We start from the raw sequence: 19455 nt of genomic DNA, 5'->3' as shown, positions 1-19455 counted from the left end.
AAAACTACACCTAAAATGTACGTTGTGAAAAAATAACCTCAGGTCTAGCAGAGTGTACAAAATCAAAGTTTACATACCAACGTTAAAACTGGTGGAAAAAATGTAACCTCAATTTAACTTATATAAGTCGGATTCCAACGTTGGTACAACCTAAATTTGATTCCCCAAATTAGTGCAAAAGAGGGTTGAAACGACGTAGCAAAAACGTTGGATACCAACGTTAAGTGTGTTTATCTTAACGTCGGGCGGACGTCAAAATGCTGCTTGGGGTGTGAAGCATAGTTTTGGTGTTTACAGCCATATATTGAAATTATATAGCGAAGCTTGTCTCTATTTCTAATATACGTGTTTGCAAGAAACACACCATCTATATCTGTATATTTATAAACACTAAATTTTATTTATTTTACCATAGTAAAAAACAATATGTTGCTGAACCACGTGATTTTTGGTTAGCCAATCAGACCATGTTTGTAAGCATAGCCTTGGTGTGATAACATAGCAATAAATATGGTCAGGTTCGCAATGTGGCCACCTACAAAACTAGTGCACGGATCGAGATAAAACTTGGCCCGATCCAGCCAATGAAGGTAAGATTGGTTGATGATCCAGCCAATGAAGGCAAGATCGGTTAGTGATCCAGCCAATGAAAATTAAACACTTTTTCGACGGTGAACACACTGGTAAAGTTTTATCTTGATCCGTGCACTAGTTTTGCGGCCATAATGCGCGAACCTGGCCATATTACTATTGCTATATTATCACACCAAGGTTATGCTCACACACAAACATACATACATACGCAGAATCGCACACAAAAGCATTGCTCACATACGAATATACACAAAGGGTAGAATTTTCGAATGAGACACTATCATTGACCTTTAACCCCCCGTATCTCGGAAACTGTCTATTTTATACCTTGGGCCTATTGAGACTTTTGATCAGAACGTCATGAACTACATCATACTACAGCTTCAACAAATTTGACGGATGGCCATTTTTTCCATAAGATGTGTGCGGGGTCTTTTTTGTATTCATTCTCCAAAGAAACGTGTGGCACTCGCTGATACGTTCCTCCAAAAGCTTTGGATCTAGCGCGCTCCATTGACGCGGAACAATCACGTACGAAATACACACGTATAAAGAGCGCACATTTGAATGGACCGATTGTGTCGCTGAGCAATGTCGATGACCAAGTGATTGTCGGATCAATACGGGTTGATGTGAATTTCGGCGGAGTGAAGTCGCGCCTGCCGCGTTACCCAGGTAACACATACACATTTCAGAAATGTTTTATAAGCGTTTTTTTGAAACGTTTTATAACCAATTTCTAGAAACGTTTCTCATGACTAAAAATGTTCATTCGAAAAACGTTCGATGGAACGTTTCTTTTCCGATAAAATAACATTTAAAAGCTATTAAAGACGTTCACCGGCAAAATCGTTTTCTTAGAAATTTTTTTAAACTTTTAGTATATTTTTAATTAAACGCGTTTTATACGTAGGCGTTTTATTCAATGCCTCTTGCGGTACTAAAATTCGAGATATTCAGCTTCAAAGTTCCGATTATTTTTTTAAACTTTCAGTATATTTTTAATTAAACGCATTTTATACGTAGGCGTTTTATTCAATGCCCCTTGCGGTACTAAAATTCGAGATATTCAGCTTTAAAGTTCCGATTTTTAACACGGGATCCCTATGTTGAGCTCTCTCGACACGGACATTTTAATGAATAATAAGTACAGTTTTCTTAGAATTTTTTTAAAAAAATAGTATAAGATGCCTCATATTATTAGTAACGTGTGACAATAAAGTTCGATATAGCAAGCGGTATTTATTTTTGAGAAATAGTCGTCTAAAGAACACTATCGGACATAATTTTTGTCTGCTCGGAGGCAGAAAGAGGGAGAGATCACTGCGAGACTTGGCAACGTTGCTACCGCTGCGACATATAGGTTAAGTAGAGAACGTCAAGATCTTATGGGGAACGTTATTTAAATCAAGCGTAATCTTTTTCTTTATGAATGTGCATTAAATAATATATCTTTATTTATTGTAACAATCATAAATTCTAATTTAGAGAACGCAAATACATCACAGCAATTACAATTTATATGTCTTCTATTCATCGTATAAAAATAATTCAATATTCTTGGAATATTGCTAAATAGTATAACAGAAATAATTATAATATTAATGTTATGGCACAGTTTTTTCAATTGACTGTGTACTACTTTTAAGAAATTCTATGATTTTTTAAAAAATCTTTTTATCTTTTGTAATTCTAAATTTTTTATTTTCTGTAGCTTCAGTAAATAATTTTTTAATATTTTCTTCACCTTTATTCTTATACATCTTCAATAAAGCATCACAGGAAATACCATTAAATGCTAATCTTTTTAAAATTAATGGTGAAACAATATTCTGCAATTCACTCAAGAATTGTAAATTATGCTTAACTTTGGCATTATTTACTAATTTGATATTGCATTCATACAATGTTTTACTAGATTTATACAAATCACTTTCAGCTTTTAGCGTACGTGCCATGCTAGTTTTTGTAACATAGCGACATCATAAACAGCATCATGAAACTGTCCAGAATCGTCTGGTTCTAGAAAATCTTTGGTCAGTGATGATAAGTGAAATTATTTTTTCTATCAGGAAGAAGTTTTTTGAATACCGGATATGTGTCCGAAAATCCTGCTATTACAGAGAAATTTTGTAGCATGTTATTATTCATAATTGTTTGTAATAAACGAGGCATATCAAAAGTATTCGCGTTATGTGCTACTAATAAACAAGTTTGGTTTTCTGATAATGAGTCTAAATACTCTTGAAACAGTTTCAGAGCTTCAGTCATTTCAGTAGTTTCAAGAATTTTATCACGCAGATACAAATTCCCATTTATTTTGTGAAGACCAGTAGTTTCAGTAGCTTGTGCAGATATTTCTTTTGACGACTTGATGTAAACATTAAATTTTTCTTCATCCTTTTGAGCAGCAATTTGTAAAATGTCGGCATTGCAGCCAAAACCAGTAGTTTCCAAATCAAAATACACAATATTTGTGGAAGCTTCTGATATTTTTTCAGAGCTTTTGTCGATGTGGTTCATCACCTCGTTAAAAGCCCAATTTGACTGATACTGCACGCCTTCTGCTTTTTCATTAGTTTTCTTTAGTAGATCTCTCTCGTTCTTTCGTTGTATTCTGCGTAATTTACTTGACTGTAAAACATCTTTCTCTGCTCTTTTTGATCTCTTGCGATCAGCTCTCATGGCATATTCAGCTGTGTACTTTCCATGCCCTAAGGTCAAATTTTCTTGATAATTTAAAATGCAGCTCTCACCGTCGTTTTTCACACAAACACTATCTCCAACTCTCATGTCGCTGGCAGAACTAAGAGAAAGACATACATTTTTATGATTCTTATGAGCTATTTATATTATTCCAGCTTTCATTAGCTTGACTAGATCCAGAAATTGAAAATTTCTGAGCATTCAGAGCATATTTCAAAAAAAAATTCACTAATACTTCATATAAAGCTGAATCAGTCAAAGTTACGCTGTGCTTTTTCTCTGGTTTGCACCACGGACCACAATTTTCATGGCGATTAAATAAATGATCAGGTATTTATTTTAAATTCTTTGCGAGTTGCTCACTTTTGCACTTATTTTGAGATACTGCATAGCTGAAACATTTTTTTATGTGGTTTATCACACCTTTTCTATTCAGCTGCTTATGCGACTCAGCCATTTTGTACAGTTCTTTTCCAAAATTTTTGGTTAAATGATTCTTATCCGTTATCTTATGATACGTCATGTTTTGATTATCTTTTCGAACAGCTGATATCATAGAACTGTCTTCGTCGCCAATTATAACTCTAGGTTGCAAGCCAACTTTTTTCAAGATATTGCTATGATTTATTAACTGGACTCCGGCGCTTGCTTCCATCGCTTTCGCACTTCCGACGAAATTTTTGCGGCAGTCGTGATCTTCAGTCTTATGTCCCAAATCACAGAGCCTACATTTACAATTCCTTGTAGTATAGTCAAGAATTTTTCCTGACAAAAATCCAATAATGCAACTATAACTGTTCAAGCTGTCGTAACTTCGTCCTGTTCCGCGCTTTGTCCATCCTGTATCAAATCCAACAATTATATTAATAATTTCACCCAAAGCTGAATCAAAGACCACATTTGGCGCTTCAGGGTCTGCTGGATTTTCTAAGAGACGTGAAACCTTGAGATCAATGTAATGAGGATATATGTCTGAAACAATTTTCTGCGGCCTGAAAAAAATACATATTTAACAACACTTTAGCATACTTTCGTAGAGGATAAATCAAATCGATATTTATTTGAATTGCTGTTTTAATATTTATCATTTTATTGAAAAAAAAATTGTAAAAGTACAGGTTTTGCAGCTTATTATCTATTAACTTAAAATTAAATATAAAATAAAATAGCAAAGTACCAGATACATAAAAATAAACAAATTCGACAATTTCACAATAATTTGGAGTAAAAAAATCTATTCTTTCATCATTTATCATTTTGTACTGTATAAAATAGCTATATCATAATAAATAATTATTTATAAAGTATGCGTTTGGATGTGTGAATATACAAAGTATAATGGCAAGAATGTGATGTTTTCATAATTTGCTTCTATAAATCTTACAATTCGTCGTTGAGTTTTTCTATATTCTTAATAACTAAGTCCCTCTCTAGGATTGCTGCACGCTTACAACTAGCTTTGGCTTCCTTTTCTATTGCCTCTCCGACCATTTTTTCATAACGTTTATATAAATCACTAAAAATACTAGGAACATTGCTACAAGCGAGAATCTTGTTCAAAGCAGTGTTTCCTGTACCAGCATGGACAGCACCTAAAACAGAAAAATGGAGTGAATTAAGTTTGCACTCTCATAATTGTTCATCTTTGTAATATATATACTTTAATTTGTTTTATTTTCACCAACTATACTAAACAATGTTTGTTTACACAAAAGTATTCTTTACATAATCCTTGCATTATAGTGCAGTATTATGAAATTATTAGCTATATTTTTATATGCTACTACAGCTAAAACTATTTTCAGTAAGACGTACATGTTCATTGTACTTTAAACACTACATATTTTAAACACTATAGCACTGCTGTGATTAAATAAGTTTCAATACAAAAATACATACATAGAAAGAAATACTAACCCAGTATAACTGCCATGTTTATGTGAGACACGTTGTTTTCCATCATTTTTCCTGTATGTACTATAGTAGATTTATCACAAGATTTACAAAGAACAGTCAGTACGGAGTGAAGCCCAATACGCCTTTCGGCTATCATATTTCCCAAATTTAGCACTTGTGTGCATTCAAACATTTTAGATTTTTTCCTAATTCCTTATTTAGTTGTACAAGGCGTATGCCATCTCCGACTCCGTCTTCTACTTCACTCTTTTTGACAATTTCCGCCACGCACTTTTTCTTGGCTTCAGACATACATTGCACAGCTTTTCTATTCCTTTTTGCCAATTTGTTTGTAACAAATCTACCATTTTTTGAACGATCATTGTGCAACATGGTACCTATTCTTTGACGATTTTCTAACTTATGAAACGCGGCACGAAATAAACATGCACCTGTCTCGAGAGCAGTGTTGCCAGATCGAGTAAAGCTGCGCGGCTAGACAAGTTTCAGACTTTTGCGCACGGAAGTAGTTGTCAACCATATCATTACTCCGTGCGTCTGAGTTGAGCACAACTGCCACCGGAGAACGTCCTTAAAACCGTTTTGTTTTAATGATAAAAACATTTAATAAAATTCCTACTTTTCACGTCTTTTGAGTGTGTTTATGCATAACGTCTTTGAGACATGCGTGAGAATGTTCTACAAGCTTTATGCATATACCATCTATATGACGTCTATTCTTTTTCAAAGAAATTCCTGAACTGGTGCACATTTGAATTGCATTACTGATGTGCACCAGTTCAGGAAGTTCTTCAAAACGGAACACACGTATAAATGTTCTTTCAATGGCCACGTTCAGCAGAACGTTTATTTTGCAACTGTTGGAAGTTTTCTAAGCTCAGATTTGTCCGATGAGACAAATAGATTAAGACATGTAGGACAAAATTAATTTAAATAGATAAGTGCGGATATATGTGCATGGATAAAATGATTTATTTTGTGCAATAATTAGTGCAATATAAATTTAAATGTTTCAAAAAAAGCTATTAAAGCTATTATACATATAGATAAAGCAAATTATAATTTTAAAAGAAAAAATTTAACAAATAGGTATATTATTTGTTAACTGTAGAAACGTAAAAAATACGTTTCTTAAATCATGGTTTCAAAAACATTTTTGTTCAAACGTTTCTTAATGGTTCTTTACGGTTATGAAACTACGTTACGTTCAAAAAACGTATATGAAACTAATATGTGCTACCTGGGTTACATACCTTCACACACACACACACACACACACACACACGCACACGCACACGCACACGCACACGCACGCGCACGCGCACGCGCACGCGCACGCGCACGCGCACGCGCACGCGCACGCGCACGCGCACGCGCACGCGCACGCGCACGCGCACGCGCACGCGCACGCACACGCACACGCACACGCACACGCACACGCACACGCACACGCACACGCACACGCACACGCACACGCACACGCACACGCACACACACACACACACACACACACACACACACACACACACATATATATATATATATATATATATATGTATGTATGTGTTTATTGTATTTCCCCTCAGGGTTTACAAGGCGTTTTTAAACGAGGAACGTACCCAAACCTCTTACAAACGTTCCCCTTTATTCATTTCCTGGCCTTTTGCGACCTCACAATAACTCTTTTTCCCTTCCCTTATCCCTCTCCTCTTCCTTCCCGACTTCGTTCGTCTCCCTCCACCTCTTCCTGTCTCATCTCTTCCTTCCTGTCTGTCTTCTGCCCTGTGGTCTGTTGGTCCTCTTCCCCGCTCCTGTGGAGTTTCTCCTCCGTCTCTCTCGTGCTCTCCTCCACCTCCTACCTCCTCTCACTCCTGCTCTCCTCCTCTCCTCCACTCTCTCTCCTATTCTAATTTCCCCTCCCTCTCTCCCTCTCTCTCTTATCCTCGCCTCCACCTATCTGTCCTCCGCTATCTTTACCCTTCGCCTCTTTCTTGCTTTCCTTCTATCCTCTAGCACCCTCCCCTTCTCCTCCTCCTCCCGTTCCTAGCCCTCAACGTTACCCCTCCCCTTTATACCTCCTCCCATTTTCCCTCCTCCTCCTTCCATTCTATCTCCCTTCCATCCACCCACCGTCTCCTGTTTTCCACCCTCGCTCTTCTTTCCTTGTCCCTCTCTTCCTTCGCCTTCTCCAACATCCTCCACCTTGTCCTCCTCTCTTCCCGCGACAGGTCCTTGTCCACCCCACGCCCCCACCTCTGCCTAACCTCTCCAAATCTTCCCAAAAACTTTGCCCTCTCCCTCTCATTCTCCATCTCCACTATCAAAACCTCTCTCCCTCCTTCCCCTTTCCTTTCCCAGACCCTTCTAATTTTTGGCTCTTTCCCCAGTACCTTCTCTGCTATCCGTACCATCATGCCCCTCCTTTCTTCCGCGTCCCTTCCATCCAACCCTCTCCATACTACATTCTTCTTTCTTCTCTCCTTTTGCTCTCTCTCTTCCTCCAGCCTCTTTACTCTCTCCTTTAGTCTCCTCGCCTTCTCTTCCTCTTCCTTCCTCCTTCTCTCCATCTCCTCCCTCGGCCCTTCTCCTTTCTCCCTACCTTTCCTCTTCTCCAGATCCTCGCTTCTCCGCTTCTCCAATCTCCAGCCTTCCCCCTGACCAAGCATCCTCTCCCTCTCCTTTCTTTCCTCTTTTTCCTCTCTTTCTTTCCTTTCCCTTTTTCTCCTCACTTCCTCCTCCCTGTCTTCTGCCGCCCTCCGCGCTCTATTCCTCTCTTCTGTTCCCTCCTCCTCCCTACTCTTCTCCTCCGGTCCTCCCTTGCCCTCTTTGGCCGCCCTTTCTTCTCTGTAGCCTCTGTCTTCCTTCTCCTTGCTCGCTCTCCCTTCTGTTTCCTTTTTATTCTCATCCTTCCTTCTCCCCCCTTTTTCCTCCCCCTGTGTATGTCCTCTTGCCGCGTACCTGTTCTCCTCCTCCTTTCTCCTATCTTCCTCGCTGGCCACCTCCTCCCACCAGTCTCTTCCCCACCCCTTCTCAGTCCAACCTCCCTCGCTGCCTTCCGTTCCATCCTCCTCCGTCATCTCCTTTCTTGCCACTCCCCTGTTACTCCTCTTCATCCTCGCTGGTTCCTTTTCCCTCCCTCTCCACCCGTTGCTCTCATCTGTCTCTCTTTCCTTTTCCTCATACTGCTCCTCGCTTTCCTCGCACCGCCAGCGCCCCTTCTCCAGCCTCTCCAACCTCACTCTAATCTCCTTTAATTTCTTCCTAATGCCTTTTCCTTCCCGTCTTATTTCTTCCCTGATTTCCTGGCCTATCTTCCTAACTTCTTTCCTGATCTCCTCCACCCACTCTGTCTCCTCCGACCTTTGCCCCATCCCTGCCATCGTCTCTTTTCCTATCCCTGTATAAACAAGCCGTATGTATGTTATTTATTGCACCTCTCTTCTCCCTCTATCTCCGTCCGTCTCCGCCTCCTCCTTGTCTCTCTTGTTCCTCCTCTACTTACAGTCCTCCGTCCGCTCCTCCACGGTTTTTCTCCTTCGCATCTCCTTTACACCTTTTCTTTTCACCTTCTGTATACTTTCCTCCTTTACACTTCACCTCTGCCAGTGCGTCCAACTTTTCTCGGTTCCCTACCTCTCCTCTCAGTCGTGCCATCCCTTTTCAGCTGCTATCCAGCGCCGCCGTCTCACTTTCTTCCTTTTGCTGCGCCCTCTATCCTCTCCGCTTTCTCCACACAACCTCTCTCCCATTGCTGTCCCGCGCTGCCGTATCTACTATCCTCCTCCTCCGAGCTCATCACCCTAGGCGCGCCTGCGCGAGCGCCGCGCTGCTCTCGCATCAGTTCTGCTGCCCCCGCTCGTCTCCCCCCTCTCGCTCTATCAGTCTCTTTCCTAACCTCCATATTACTCCGCCTTTTTCATCCTCCGTTTCTCTCCTCCTGCTTCGATTTTCCCGTCTCCTTCACTTCCTCATCTTCCTCTCTGCCCTCTCCATCCAATCCACCTCCTCCGTCCTCTCTCTCTCTTTTCTCTCTCCTCTCGCACCACGTTCTCCGCTCCTCTCTCCTTGGGCCGTCCACCACGTCCAAGTCCGTTACCCGCTTCTATATATATATATATAGGAATAAGTATGGAAACCCGAAAAATTTTGTAGTGAAACTCTCCACATTGCAGTATATTGTTTGAAAAGGCACAAAATAAAAAAAATTTTGACGCAAACTTGCAAACTAGAGGTCGGGCGATCCGTTCGGGAGTTATTTAGAGTCTCAAACTTTAAAAAACCTTATTTTATATAACTCCCGAACTGGTAATGACCTCTGGGTTGCGCTAAAATGTTTTTTATTTTATGTCCTTTCAAACAATATACTGCAATATAAGAGGTCCATTTCGAAAATTCAAGATGACCTTGACCTTACCTTGACGACGCCATCCAAATCCAAACTGATAAAATCAATAAATTAGTAAATAGATCTTTTTAAACCGCACAACTTTTATCCGAAACAATTTTCTGTAAAACTTATATTTTTCGAAATTTTAAATAATGAATACATATGTACATATACATATATATATATATCTATATATATAAAGGAAGATGTCCTGACTGACTCACTCACTCACTCACTCACTCACTCACTCACTCACTCATCAACGCCCAGCTCAAACCCCTGAACCGAATTTATACCAAAACTATATGAAATAGGGGTAGAATTTTCCGGGGAGTGCCACTATGTGTATAGTTTTTTGTTACCGGTTTTCTGGAAACCGGTTTTTCTAATTCTTCTAATTTTTCGGGAAATAATTCACCAAATTTCAAAGAATTGTAGATCAAACAGGGGTAGAATTTTCCGGGGAGTGCTATAAAGTGTATAATTTTTCGTTACCGATCTTTTTGGGAACCGGTATTCGACATTTTTTTATTTTTTTGGGAAATAATTGACCGAATTTCAAAGAAATATATATGAAACAGGAGTAGAATTTCCTGGGAAGTGTCATAATGTGTATAGTTTTTTGTTACCGATTTTCTGGAAACCGGTTTTTCTAATTTTTTTTAATTTTCGGAAAATAATTGACCGAATCTCAAAGAATTGTATATGAAACGGGGGTAGAATTTTCCGGGAAATGTTATAAAGTGTATAATTTTTCGTTACCGATTTTTTTGAAAACTGGTATCAGAAATTTTTCAAATTTTTTGGGAATTAATTGACCAAATCGCAAAAAATTATATATGAAGTAGGGGTAGAATTTCCCGGGGAGTGCTATAAACTGTATAGTTTTTTGTTACCAATTTTTTGGGAATCGGTATCTTTTTGGAAATTGGTTTTGAAAGTATTGTATATGAAGTAGGGGTAGAATTTTTCGGGGAGTGTTATAGAATGTATAATTTTTTGTTACCGATCTTTTTGGAAATCGGTATCCGAAAGTAGTATTGACTGTGAAATTTAATAACGTCAAAGGTAGCACTAAATAAGTTTTCACTAATCAATTAATTGCTCGCGACAGTCACGAATTGAAGTGATTGATTTATCAGTTTTGACGTATAATATGTGAAAGCAACAACTTCATAACATAACACAGACAAATGACATAGACACTACGCGGTGCATCGTCGTATATTTTTGCGTTATTAAGATTCAACATCGACCTCTATATCTAGGGCAGCGACATTATCCTTTGGTTTACCCTTGAAACTTGGTGACATTTATGAGTATATGTTTGGCTCAGAAATTCGAGTTCAGAAGTTTGAGCCGAACATATACTCATAAATGTCACCAAGTTGCAAGTTAATCGGCTTCTCACATTCTATATAGATAAGTTGATAATTTCACTCAGTATATGTCAGTTGTTAGTAAATGTCAAAAGATATATATGGAAATGGAAAGTAATCTAAAGAAAATGGATATTGAGGAAGGAAAATAAGGGTAAAAAAATTAAAAAAAATCTATATATATAATAATGAATGTATGTATGTGTATGTATGTATGTATGTCTTTTATGCACTCTTGAACTATTCGACTGGTTTTGAAAGTACTGTGTATGAAGTAGGGGTAGAATTTTTCGGGGAGTGTTATAGAGTGTATCGTTTTTTATTACCAATCTTTTTGGAAATCGGTATCCGAAATATCCCTAATTTTTCGGAATATAATTGATTGAATTTTAAAGAATTGTTTATGAATCAGGGGTAGAATTTTCCGGGGAGTGCTATAGAGTGTATAGTTTTTTGTTACCGATCTTCTTCGGAACCGGTATCCGAAATTTTTTCAATTTTTCGAGAAATAATTGATTGAATCTTAAAGAATTGTATATAAAACAGGGGTAGAATTTCCCGGAAAATGCTATAAACTGTATAGTTCTGTGTTACCAATTTTTTTGAAAACCGGTATCCAAAATTTTTCCAATTTTTCGGGAAATAATTGACCAAATTTTAAAGAATTGTCCACATTATAAAAAAAATTTAATTGTTTTTCTTCTTCAAATCCTTCAAATTTTAAATATGTGTATAATTTTTGTTACCGATTTTTTGGAAACCGGTTTTTCTAATTTTTTCAATGTTTCGGGAAATAATTGACCGAATCTCGAAGAATTGTATATGAAGTGAGGGTAAAATTTTTCGGGGATTGCCATGATATGTATAATTTTTCGTTACCAATTTTTTTGGAAATAGGTATCAGAAATTTTTCCAATTTTTTGGGAATTAATTGACCGAATCGCAAAAAATTATATATAAAGTAGGGGTAGAATTTTACGGGGAGCGCCATGATGTGTACAGTTTTTGTTACCGATTTTTTTGGAAACCAGTTTTTTTAATTTTTTCAATTTTTCGGGAAATAATTGAATTGAATCTCAAAGAATTATACATGAAGTAGGGGTAGAATTTCCCGGGGACAGTTATAAAGTGCACTATTTTTTGTTACCAATTTTTTTGAAAATCGGTTTCGAATGACCGAATCTCAAAGAATTGTACATAAAGTAGGGGTTGAATTTCCCGGGGAGTGCTATAAAGTATATAATTTTTTGTTGCCAATTTTTTTGGAAAAGTAGAGAGAGAGAAAAAGAGAGAAAAGAGAGAGAGAGAGGAGAGGAGGGAGGGGTGAGAGAGAGAGAGAAAAAGAGAGAGAGAGAGAGAGAGAGAGAGAGAGAGACTATTTGCGTGTCTTAATACACATGTTCTCCGGGGCGAAGCCCGGCGGGGCATGCTAGTTTCATATACTTTTGGTAAAAATTATATGAAAAAATTTCGATACCGGTTTCCAAAAAATCGGTAACAAAAAATTATACACTTCATAGTACTCCTCGGAAAATTTTACCCCTGTTTGATCTACAATTCTTTGAAATTCGGTGAATTATTTCCCAAAAAATTAGAAAAATTAGAAAAACCGGTTTCCAAAAAATCGGTAACAAAAAACTATACACATAGTGGCACTCCCCGGGAAATTATACCTCTATTTTATATATTTTTGGTAAAAATTCGGTTCAGGGGTTTGGGCTGGGCGTTGATGAGTGAGTGAGACTACTTTCGAATACCGATTTCCAAAAAAATCGGTAACAAAAAATTATACATTCTATAACACTCCCCGAAAAATTCTACCCCTATTTCATATACAATACTTTCAAAACCAATTTTCAAAAATATACCGATTCCCAAAAAGATCGGTAACAAAAAACTATACAGTTTACAGCACTCCCCGGGAAATTCTACCCTTACTTCATATATAATTTTTTGCGATTCGGTCAATTAATTCTCGAAAAATTTGAAAAATTTTTGATACCGGTTTCCAAAAAAATCGGTAACGAAAAATTATACACTTTATAACATTCCCCGGAAATATCTACCCCCGTTTCATATACAATTCTTTGAGATTCGGTCAATTATTTTCCAAAAATTAAAAAAAATTAGAAAAACCGGTTTCCAGAAAATCGGTAACAAAAAACTATACACATTATGACACTTCCCGGTAAATCCTACTCCTGTTTCATATATATTTCTTTGAAATTCCCGAAAAAATAAAAAATGTCGAATACCGATTCCCAAAAAGATCGGTAACGAAAAATTATACACTTTATAACACTCCCCGGAAAATTCTACCCCTGTTTGATTTACAATTCTTTGAAATTCGGTGAATTATTTCTCAAAAAATTAAAAAACTTACAAAAACCGGTTTCCACAAAATCGGTAACAAAAAACTATACACATAGTGGCACTCCCCGGAAAATTCTACCCTTATTTCATATACTTTTGGTAACAATTCGGTTCAGGGGTTTGGGCTGGGCGTTGATGAGTGAGTGAGTGAGTGAGTGAGTGAGTGAGTCAGGACATCTTTCTTTATATATATATATATACAGGGTGCCCCACAATTGTTGGTACTTTTTTCATATTTAGATAGAGCGAGCCAAACTGAGTCGAAAAGTCATGTACCATTTTGCAATTTTCGCAATAGTTGACGAGTTATTAATGATTAAAAATCGACGTATTAGCCCGCCCTCCGCCAAATCCAAGCGCGCGGCGAGATGCGGCCGCCCCGCGGTCGGCGCGCGGGCAGTTGTTTACTACAAGCGGCGCGTAACGCCGGGCCCCTGTCCTATAAGCGATGATAGTTTCTCGCCTTTTTTAAATAGAAATAAAATTTTCTAACAACATAGAAATTTTTTTTGTGCGTACGTATGTACATATGTGTGCACATGCATACACCAGGAAAATATCAATTCTACTGCTTAAAAAAGCGATTACTCAATTTACCTTTTTTTTAGTAAGTAACGGTTGTCTTTAAGCAAGAATATTTTCTTGATAATAGTCTTAAAATGTACAAATTTTAGAAAGAGTCTTTATTATGTACTCGAAAGAAGAATTTATACTCCTTCAAAGAACATAATAAAATTTTATCAAAGAAAAGTCAAAATAATAAATAAAATAATATGAGGACCCTCGAGATTAAAATAGGAGAAGGCTATGAGGGTCAGACGCAGATCACAATGCGTAATATCAGAAATAAGTGATTTATTCGTCGTTTTGATACATTACATCGATCCGTACGTTTCGGCTCAGTTTTGAGCCATCTAGGCTTCAGCGGTATAATAGTTACAGAAATTAAGTTACACGTTCTCCGTACCGTATGGTGAGTTTACTGATTCAAAGTATTAGAAACATAGACCAATTGACCCATATCTGTAAATTTGTTCAATTAATGTTGAGATATTAAAAAGATCCCTTAGGAAACTCACCATTTGGTCTAAAAAACGTGGAATACAGAGCCATGTATACATAATGAATACTCTCTGGCTGAGAAAACTTGACGATCTTTATCGACACGACACATGCACAGCAATGATATGAAAGGTCTTGCAAGAAGAGGCATGTCGTAGGTCAACACAACGGCGAGGATTATAACAAAGCACGATTTGACACCGTCTCAAATGACACGGTTTTCTTGCATCATGCATATGTCACGGTTTTGAGCAAATTGTAATCCATGCTCATGAAATTTGGTCGTTGGCAAATCGGCGTTTTACTATTGGTACATGCAATATTGTGACAGTGTCAAATCGTGCTTTGTTATAATCCTCGCCGGTGTGTTGACCTACGACATGCCTCTTCTTGCAAGACCTTCCATATTATTGTGTGTCGTGTCGACAAGATCGTCAAGTCTTCTCGCAGAGAGTAGATATTCATTATGTACGCATGGCTCTGTATTCCATGTTTTTCAGACCGAATGGTGAGTTTCCTAAAAGATCTTTTTAATATCTCAACATTAATTAAACAAATTTACAGATATGGATCAATTGGTCTATGTTTCTGATACTTTGAATCAGTAAACTCACCATACGGTACGGAGAACGTGTAACTTAACTTCTGTAACTACTGCTGAAGATGGCTCAAAGCTGAGCCGAAACGTACGGATCGATGTAATGTATCAAAACGACGAATAAATCAGTTATTTCTGATATTACGCACTGTGATCTGCGTCTGATCCTCATAGCCTTGACTTCTCCTATCAAAATAATTAGCAAATTGAATTTTTGTTTTAATTTTGTATTCTTAACTGAAGAACTGAATAATTAGAATGTAGAATATTATTTATTTTAAGTAATATTATCAAGAAAACATTTTTTGTAAAGATCATCGTTACTTAAAAGAAGAGAAAACTGAGTAATTGGTTTTCTTAGCACTAAAATGATATTTTTTTACGTGTGCGTATACGGCACGCCATTTTACTATTTAATATCATTATAAAAATTCTATCAAATTAAATCGATACTTAAAGAAAAGAAATTATTATTATGTCTAGACATACTTATAATTTATCGAATTATTATTAAGCTATAATTGAAAATGCAGAATTACAATTATGTCTAGACAAAATATTAATTCTGAAATTATTTTACGTTATGACATAAAAAATTATTGGGAATTAAAATTATGTACATAATTGTAATTCCCGAATTTTACTTATGTACGCAATTTTAATACTTGAATTTCTATTATGTACAACACAATCGTAATTCTGGAATTACTTTTTTTCTTTTAGTAAGTAACGGGGTTCTTTAAAAAAGAATATTTTCTTGATAATAATCTTAAAATGTATTCATTACAAATTTTAGAAAAAGTCTTTATTATGTACTGGAAAAAAGAATTTATACTCCTTCAAAAAACATTATACTATTTTATCAAAGAAAAGTCAAAATAATAAGCAAATCAAATTTTTGTTTTAATTTTATATTTTTAATTGAATAGTTAAACAATTAGAATTTAGAATATTATTTGTTTTAAGTAAAGAGAGTGATGAGTGTATTTTAAGATTATTATAAAAATGAAATATTCTTTGCGAAGATGCGACCGTTAAAAGAAGGGAAATGGAGTAATTGGTTTTCTTAGCACTGGAATGATATTTTTTGAGCACTTCGAACAGTTCTTGCATTAAAATATTTTTATAAAGTGGATTAAACCTACTGGGGACACTACTTTAAAAAAATGCGCCATGCTATCTACCGCAAGGTGGTGTGGAAATGATAGCGCTCTATCATTTTCTTGCCACAGAAAAAAAAATTATTTTTTGGCTCGCGATCTTATATCGCGATTGCTATTCATGCACAATTCACGCGCAAAAAATATCATTCCAGTGCTAAGAAAACCAATTACTCCATTTCCCTTCTTTTAACGGTCGCATCTTCGCAAAGAATATTTTATTTTTATAATAATCTTAAAATACACTCATCACTCTCTTTACTTAAAACAAATAATATTCTAAATTCTAATTGTTTAACTATTCAATTAAAAATATAAAATTAAAACAAAAATTTGATTTGCTTATTATTTTGACTTTTCTTTGATAAAATGGTATAATGTTTTTTGAAGGAGTATAAATTCTTTTTTCCAGTACATGATAAAGACTTTCTCTAAAATTTGTGATGAATACATTTTAAGATTATTATCAAGAAAATATTCTTTCTTAAAGAACCCCGTTACTTACCAAAAGAAAAAAAGTAATTCCAGAATTACGATTGTGTGTACATAATAGAAATTCAAGTATTAAAATTGCGTACATAAGTAAAATTCGGGAATTACAATTATGTACATACTTTTAATTCCCGAAAATTGTTTATGTCATAACGTAAAATAAATTCAGAATTAATATTTTTTCTAGACATAATTGTAATTCTGCATTTTCAATTATAGCTTAATAATAATTCGATAAATTATAAGTATGTCTAGACATAATAATAATTTCTTTTCTTTAAGTATCGATTTAATTTGATAGAATTTTTATAATGATATTAAATAGTAAAATGGCGTGCCGTATACGCACACGTAAAAAAATATCATTTTAGTGCTAAGAAAACCAATTACTCAGTTTTCTCTTCTTTTAAGTAACGATGATCTTTACAAAAAATGTTTTCTTGATAATATTACTTAAAATAAATAATATTCTACATTCTAATTATTCAGTTCTTCAGTTAAGAATACAAAATTAAAACAAAAATTCAATTTGCTAATTATTTTGATAGGAGAAGTCAAGGCTATGAGGATCAGACGCAGATCACAGTGCGTAATATCAGAAATAACTGATTTATTCGTCGTTTTGATACATTACATCGATCCGTACGTTTCGGCTCAGCTTTGAGCCATCTTCAGCAGTAGTTACAGAAGTTTAATTACACGTTCTCCGTACCGTATGGTGAGTTTACTTCAAAGTATCAGAAACATAGACCAATTGATCCATATCTGTAAATTTGTTTAAAATTAATGTTGAGATATTAAAAAAAGATTCCTTAGGAAACTCACCATTCGGTCTGAAAAACGTGGAATACAGAGCCATGCGTACATAATGAATATCTACTCTCTGCGAGAAGACTTGACGATCTTGTCGACGACACACAATAATATGAAAGGTCTTGCAAGAAGAGGCATGTCGTAGGTCAACACACCGGCGAGGATTATAACAAAGCACGATTTGACACCGTCACAATATTGCATGTACCAATAGTAAAACCCCGATTTGCCAACGACCAAAGTTCATGAGCATGGATTACAATTTGCTCAAAACCGTGACAGATGCATGATGCAAAAAATCCGTGTCATTTTGAGACGGTGTCAAATCGTGCTTTGTTATAATCCTCGCCGGTGTGTTGACCTACGACATGCCTCTTCTTGCAAGACCTTTCATATCATTGCTATGCATGTGTCGTGTCGATAAAGATCGTCAAATTTTCTCGCAGAGAGTATTCATTATGTATACATGGCTCTGTATTCCACGTTTTTCAGATCGAATGGTGAGTTTCCTAAGGGATCTTTTTAATATCTCAACATTAATTGAACAAATTTACAGATATGGATCAATTGGTCTATGTTTCTGATACTTTGAATCAGTAAACTCACCATACGGTACGGAGAACGTGTAACTTAATTTTTGTAACTACCGTTGAAGATGGCTCAAAACTGAGCCGAAACGTACGGATCGAGGTAATGTATCAAAACGACGAATAAATCACTTATTTCTGATATTACGCACTGTGATCTGCGTCTGACCCTCATAGCCTTCTCCTATTTTAATCTCGAGGGTCCTCATATTATTTTATTTATTATTTTGACTTTTCTTTGATAAAATTTTATTATGTTCTTTGAAGAAGTATAAATTCTTCTTTCGAGTACATAATAAAGACTCTTTCTAAAATTTGTACATTTTAAGACTAATATCAAGAAAATATTCTTGCTTAAAGACAACCGTTACTTACTAAAAAAAAAGGTAAATTGAGTAATCGCTTTTTTAAGCAGTAGAATTGATATTTTCCTGGTGTATGCATGTGCACACATATGTACATACGTACGCATAAAAAAATTTTCTATGTTGTTAGAAAATTTTATTTCTATTTAAAAAAGGTGAGAAACTATATCATCGCTTAGGACAGGGGCCCGGCGTTACGCGCCGTTCGTGCGTAATCATCGCCGTTTGTAGTAAACAACTGCCCGCGCGCCGACCGCGGGGCGGCCGCATCTCGCCGCGCGCTTGGATTTGGCGGTGGGCGGGCTAATACGTCGATTTTTAATCATTAATAACTCGTCAACTATTGCGAAAATTGTAAAATGGTACATGACTTTTCGACTCAGTTTGGCTCGCTCTATCTAAATATGAAAAAAGTACCAACAATTGTGGGGCACCCTGTATATATATATATATATATATATATATATATATCATCAATTTTAATAAAATTATTTAAAAATAAATAATTAATTATGTCTGATAAATATTGTTGTATTTTTCTATTTATATGTAACATAAAGCATATTATTATTTGATTCTGTTTCATTTTTTATAAAATATTTAAAAAAAGGTTAACGGAGAATAAGATATTTAATTACAATATTTTAATCATATTAATTTATTAATTTACAATTATCACATTTATTATATTATTACAATTATTATTATTATTATTATTATTATTATTAATTACTGTTAACAATTTTTTTATTTAATGTTTTACAAATAATTTTTTTTGGTTATTTTGTTATTTTTTGAAATATTAAATTTTTTGGGAATTTATTATTTAGAATTGTTCATGTAGCTTCTAATCTTTTAAAGAAGTAAAAATAAAGCGCCAAGTGTCCGTGTCCATCAAAATACTTATTAGGCGAAACAATGTTGTTTTAATCTATTTTTATTATAAAATCAATATATCATATATTGCGCTAACTGTGTGTGTGCGTGCGTGCGTGCGTGCGTGCGTGCGTGCGTGCGTGCGT

General features: G+C 35.7%; 2 protein-coding genes across 2 annotated transcripts; both read right to left on the bottom strand.

Annotated features, from left to right (window-relative positions):
• Window positions 1–2662: 2662 nt before the first annotated feature.
• Window positions 2663–3387, bottom strand: LOC143906120 (uncharacterized). Its single transcript, XM_077421921.1, has 2 exons — window positions 2837–3387; window positions 2663–2708 (listed from the first exon to the last, which is right to left on the bottom strand). The coding sequence occupies exons 1-2, from the start codon at window positions 3385–3387 to the stop codon at window positions 2663–2665; spliced, it is 597 nt and encodes a 198-aa protein (XP_077278047.1).
• A 688-nt stretch (window positions 3388–4075) lies between these two features.
• Window positions 4076–6129, bottom strand: LOC143905950 (uncharacterized). The gene is made up of 3 exons (XM_077421637.1): window positions 5218–6129; window positions 4581–4892; window positions 4076–4498 (listed from the first exon to the last, which is right to left on the bottom strand). Exons 1-2 carry the CDS (start codon window positions 5387–5389, stop codon window positions 4681–4683), a joined length of 384 nt encoding a protein of 127 aa, XP_077277763.1. The 5' UTR covers window positions 5390–6129; the 3' UTR covers window positions 4076–4498; window positions 4581–4680.
• Between the last annotated feature and the right edge of the window lie 13326 nt (window positions 6130–19455).

Source organism: Temnothorax americanus, unplaced genomic scaffold (genome assembly GCF_048541705.1).
Source record: "Temnothorax americanus isolate GAGA-0224 unplaced genomic scaffold, ASM4854170v1 Scaffold7, whole genome shotgun sequence".
NCBI lineage: Eukaryota > Metazoa > Arthropoda > Insecta > Hymenoptera > Formicidae > Temnothorax > Temnothorax americanus.
The sequence above is the reverse complement of the archived record's forward strand: the minus strand, read 5'-3'. Positions and strand labels throughout refer to the sequence as shown.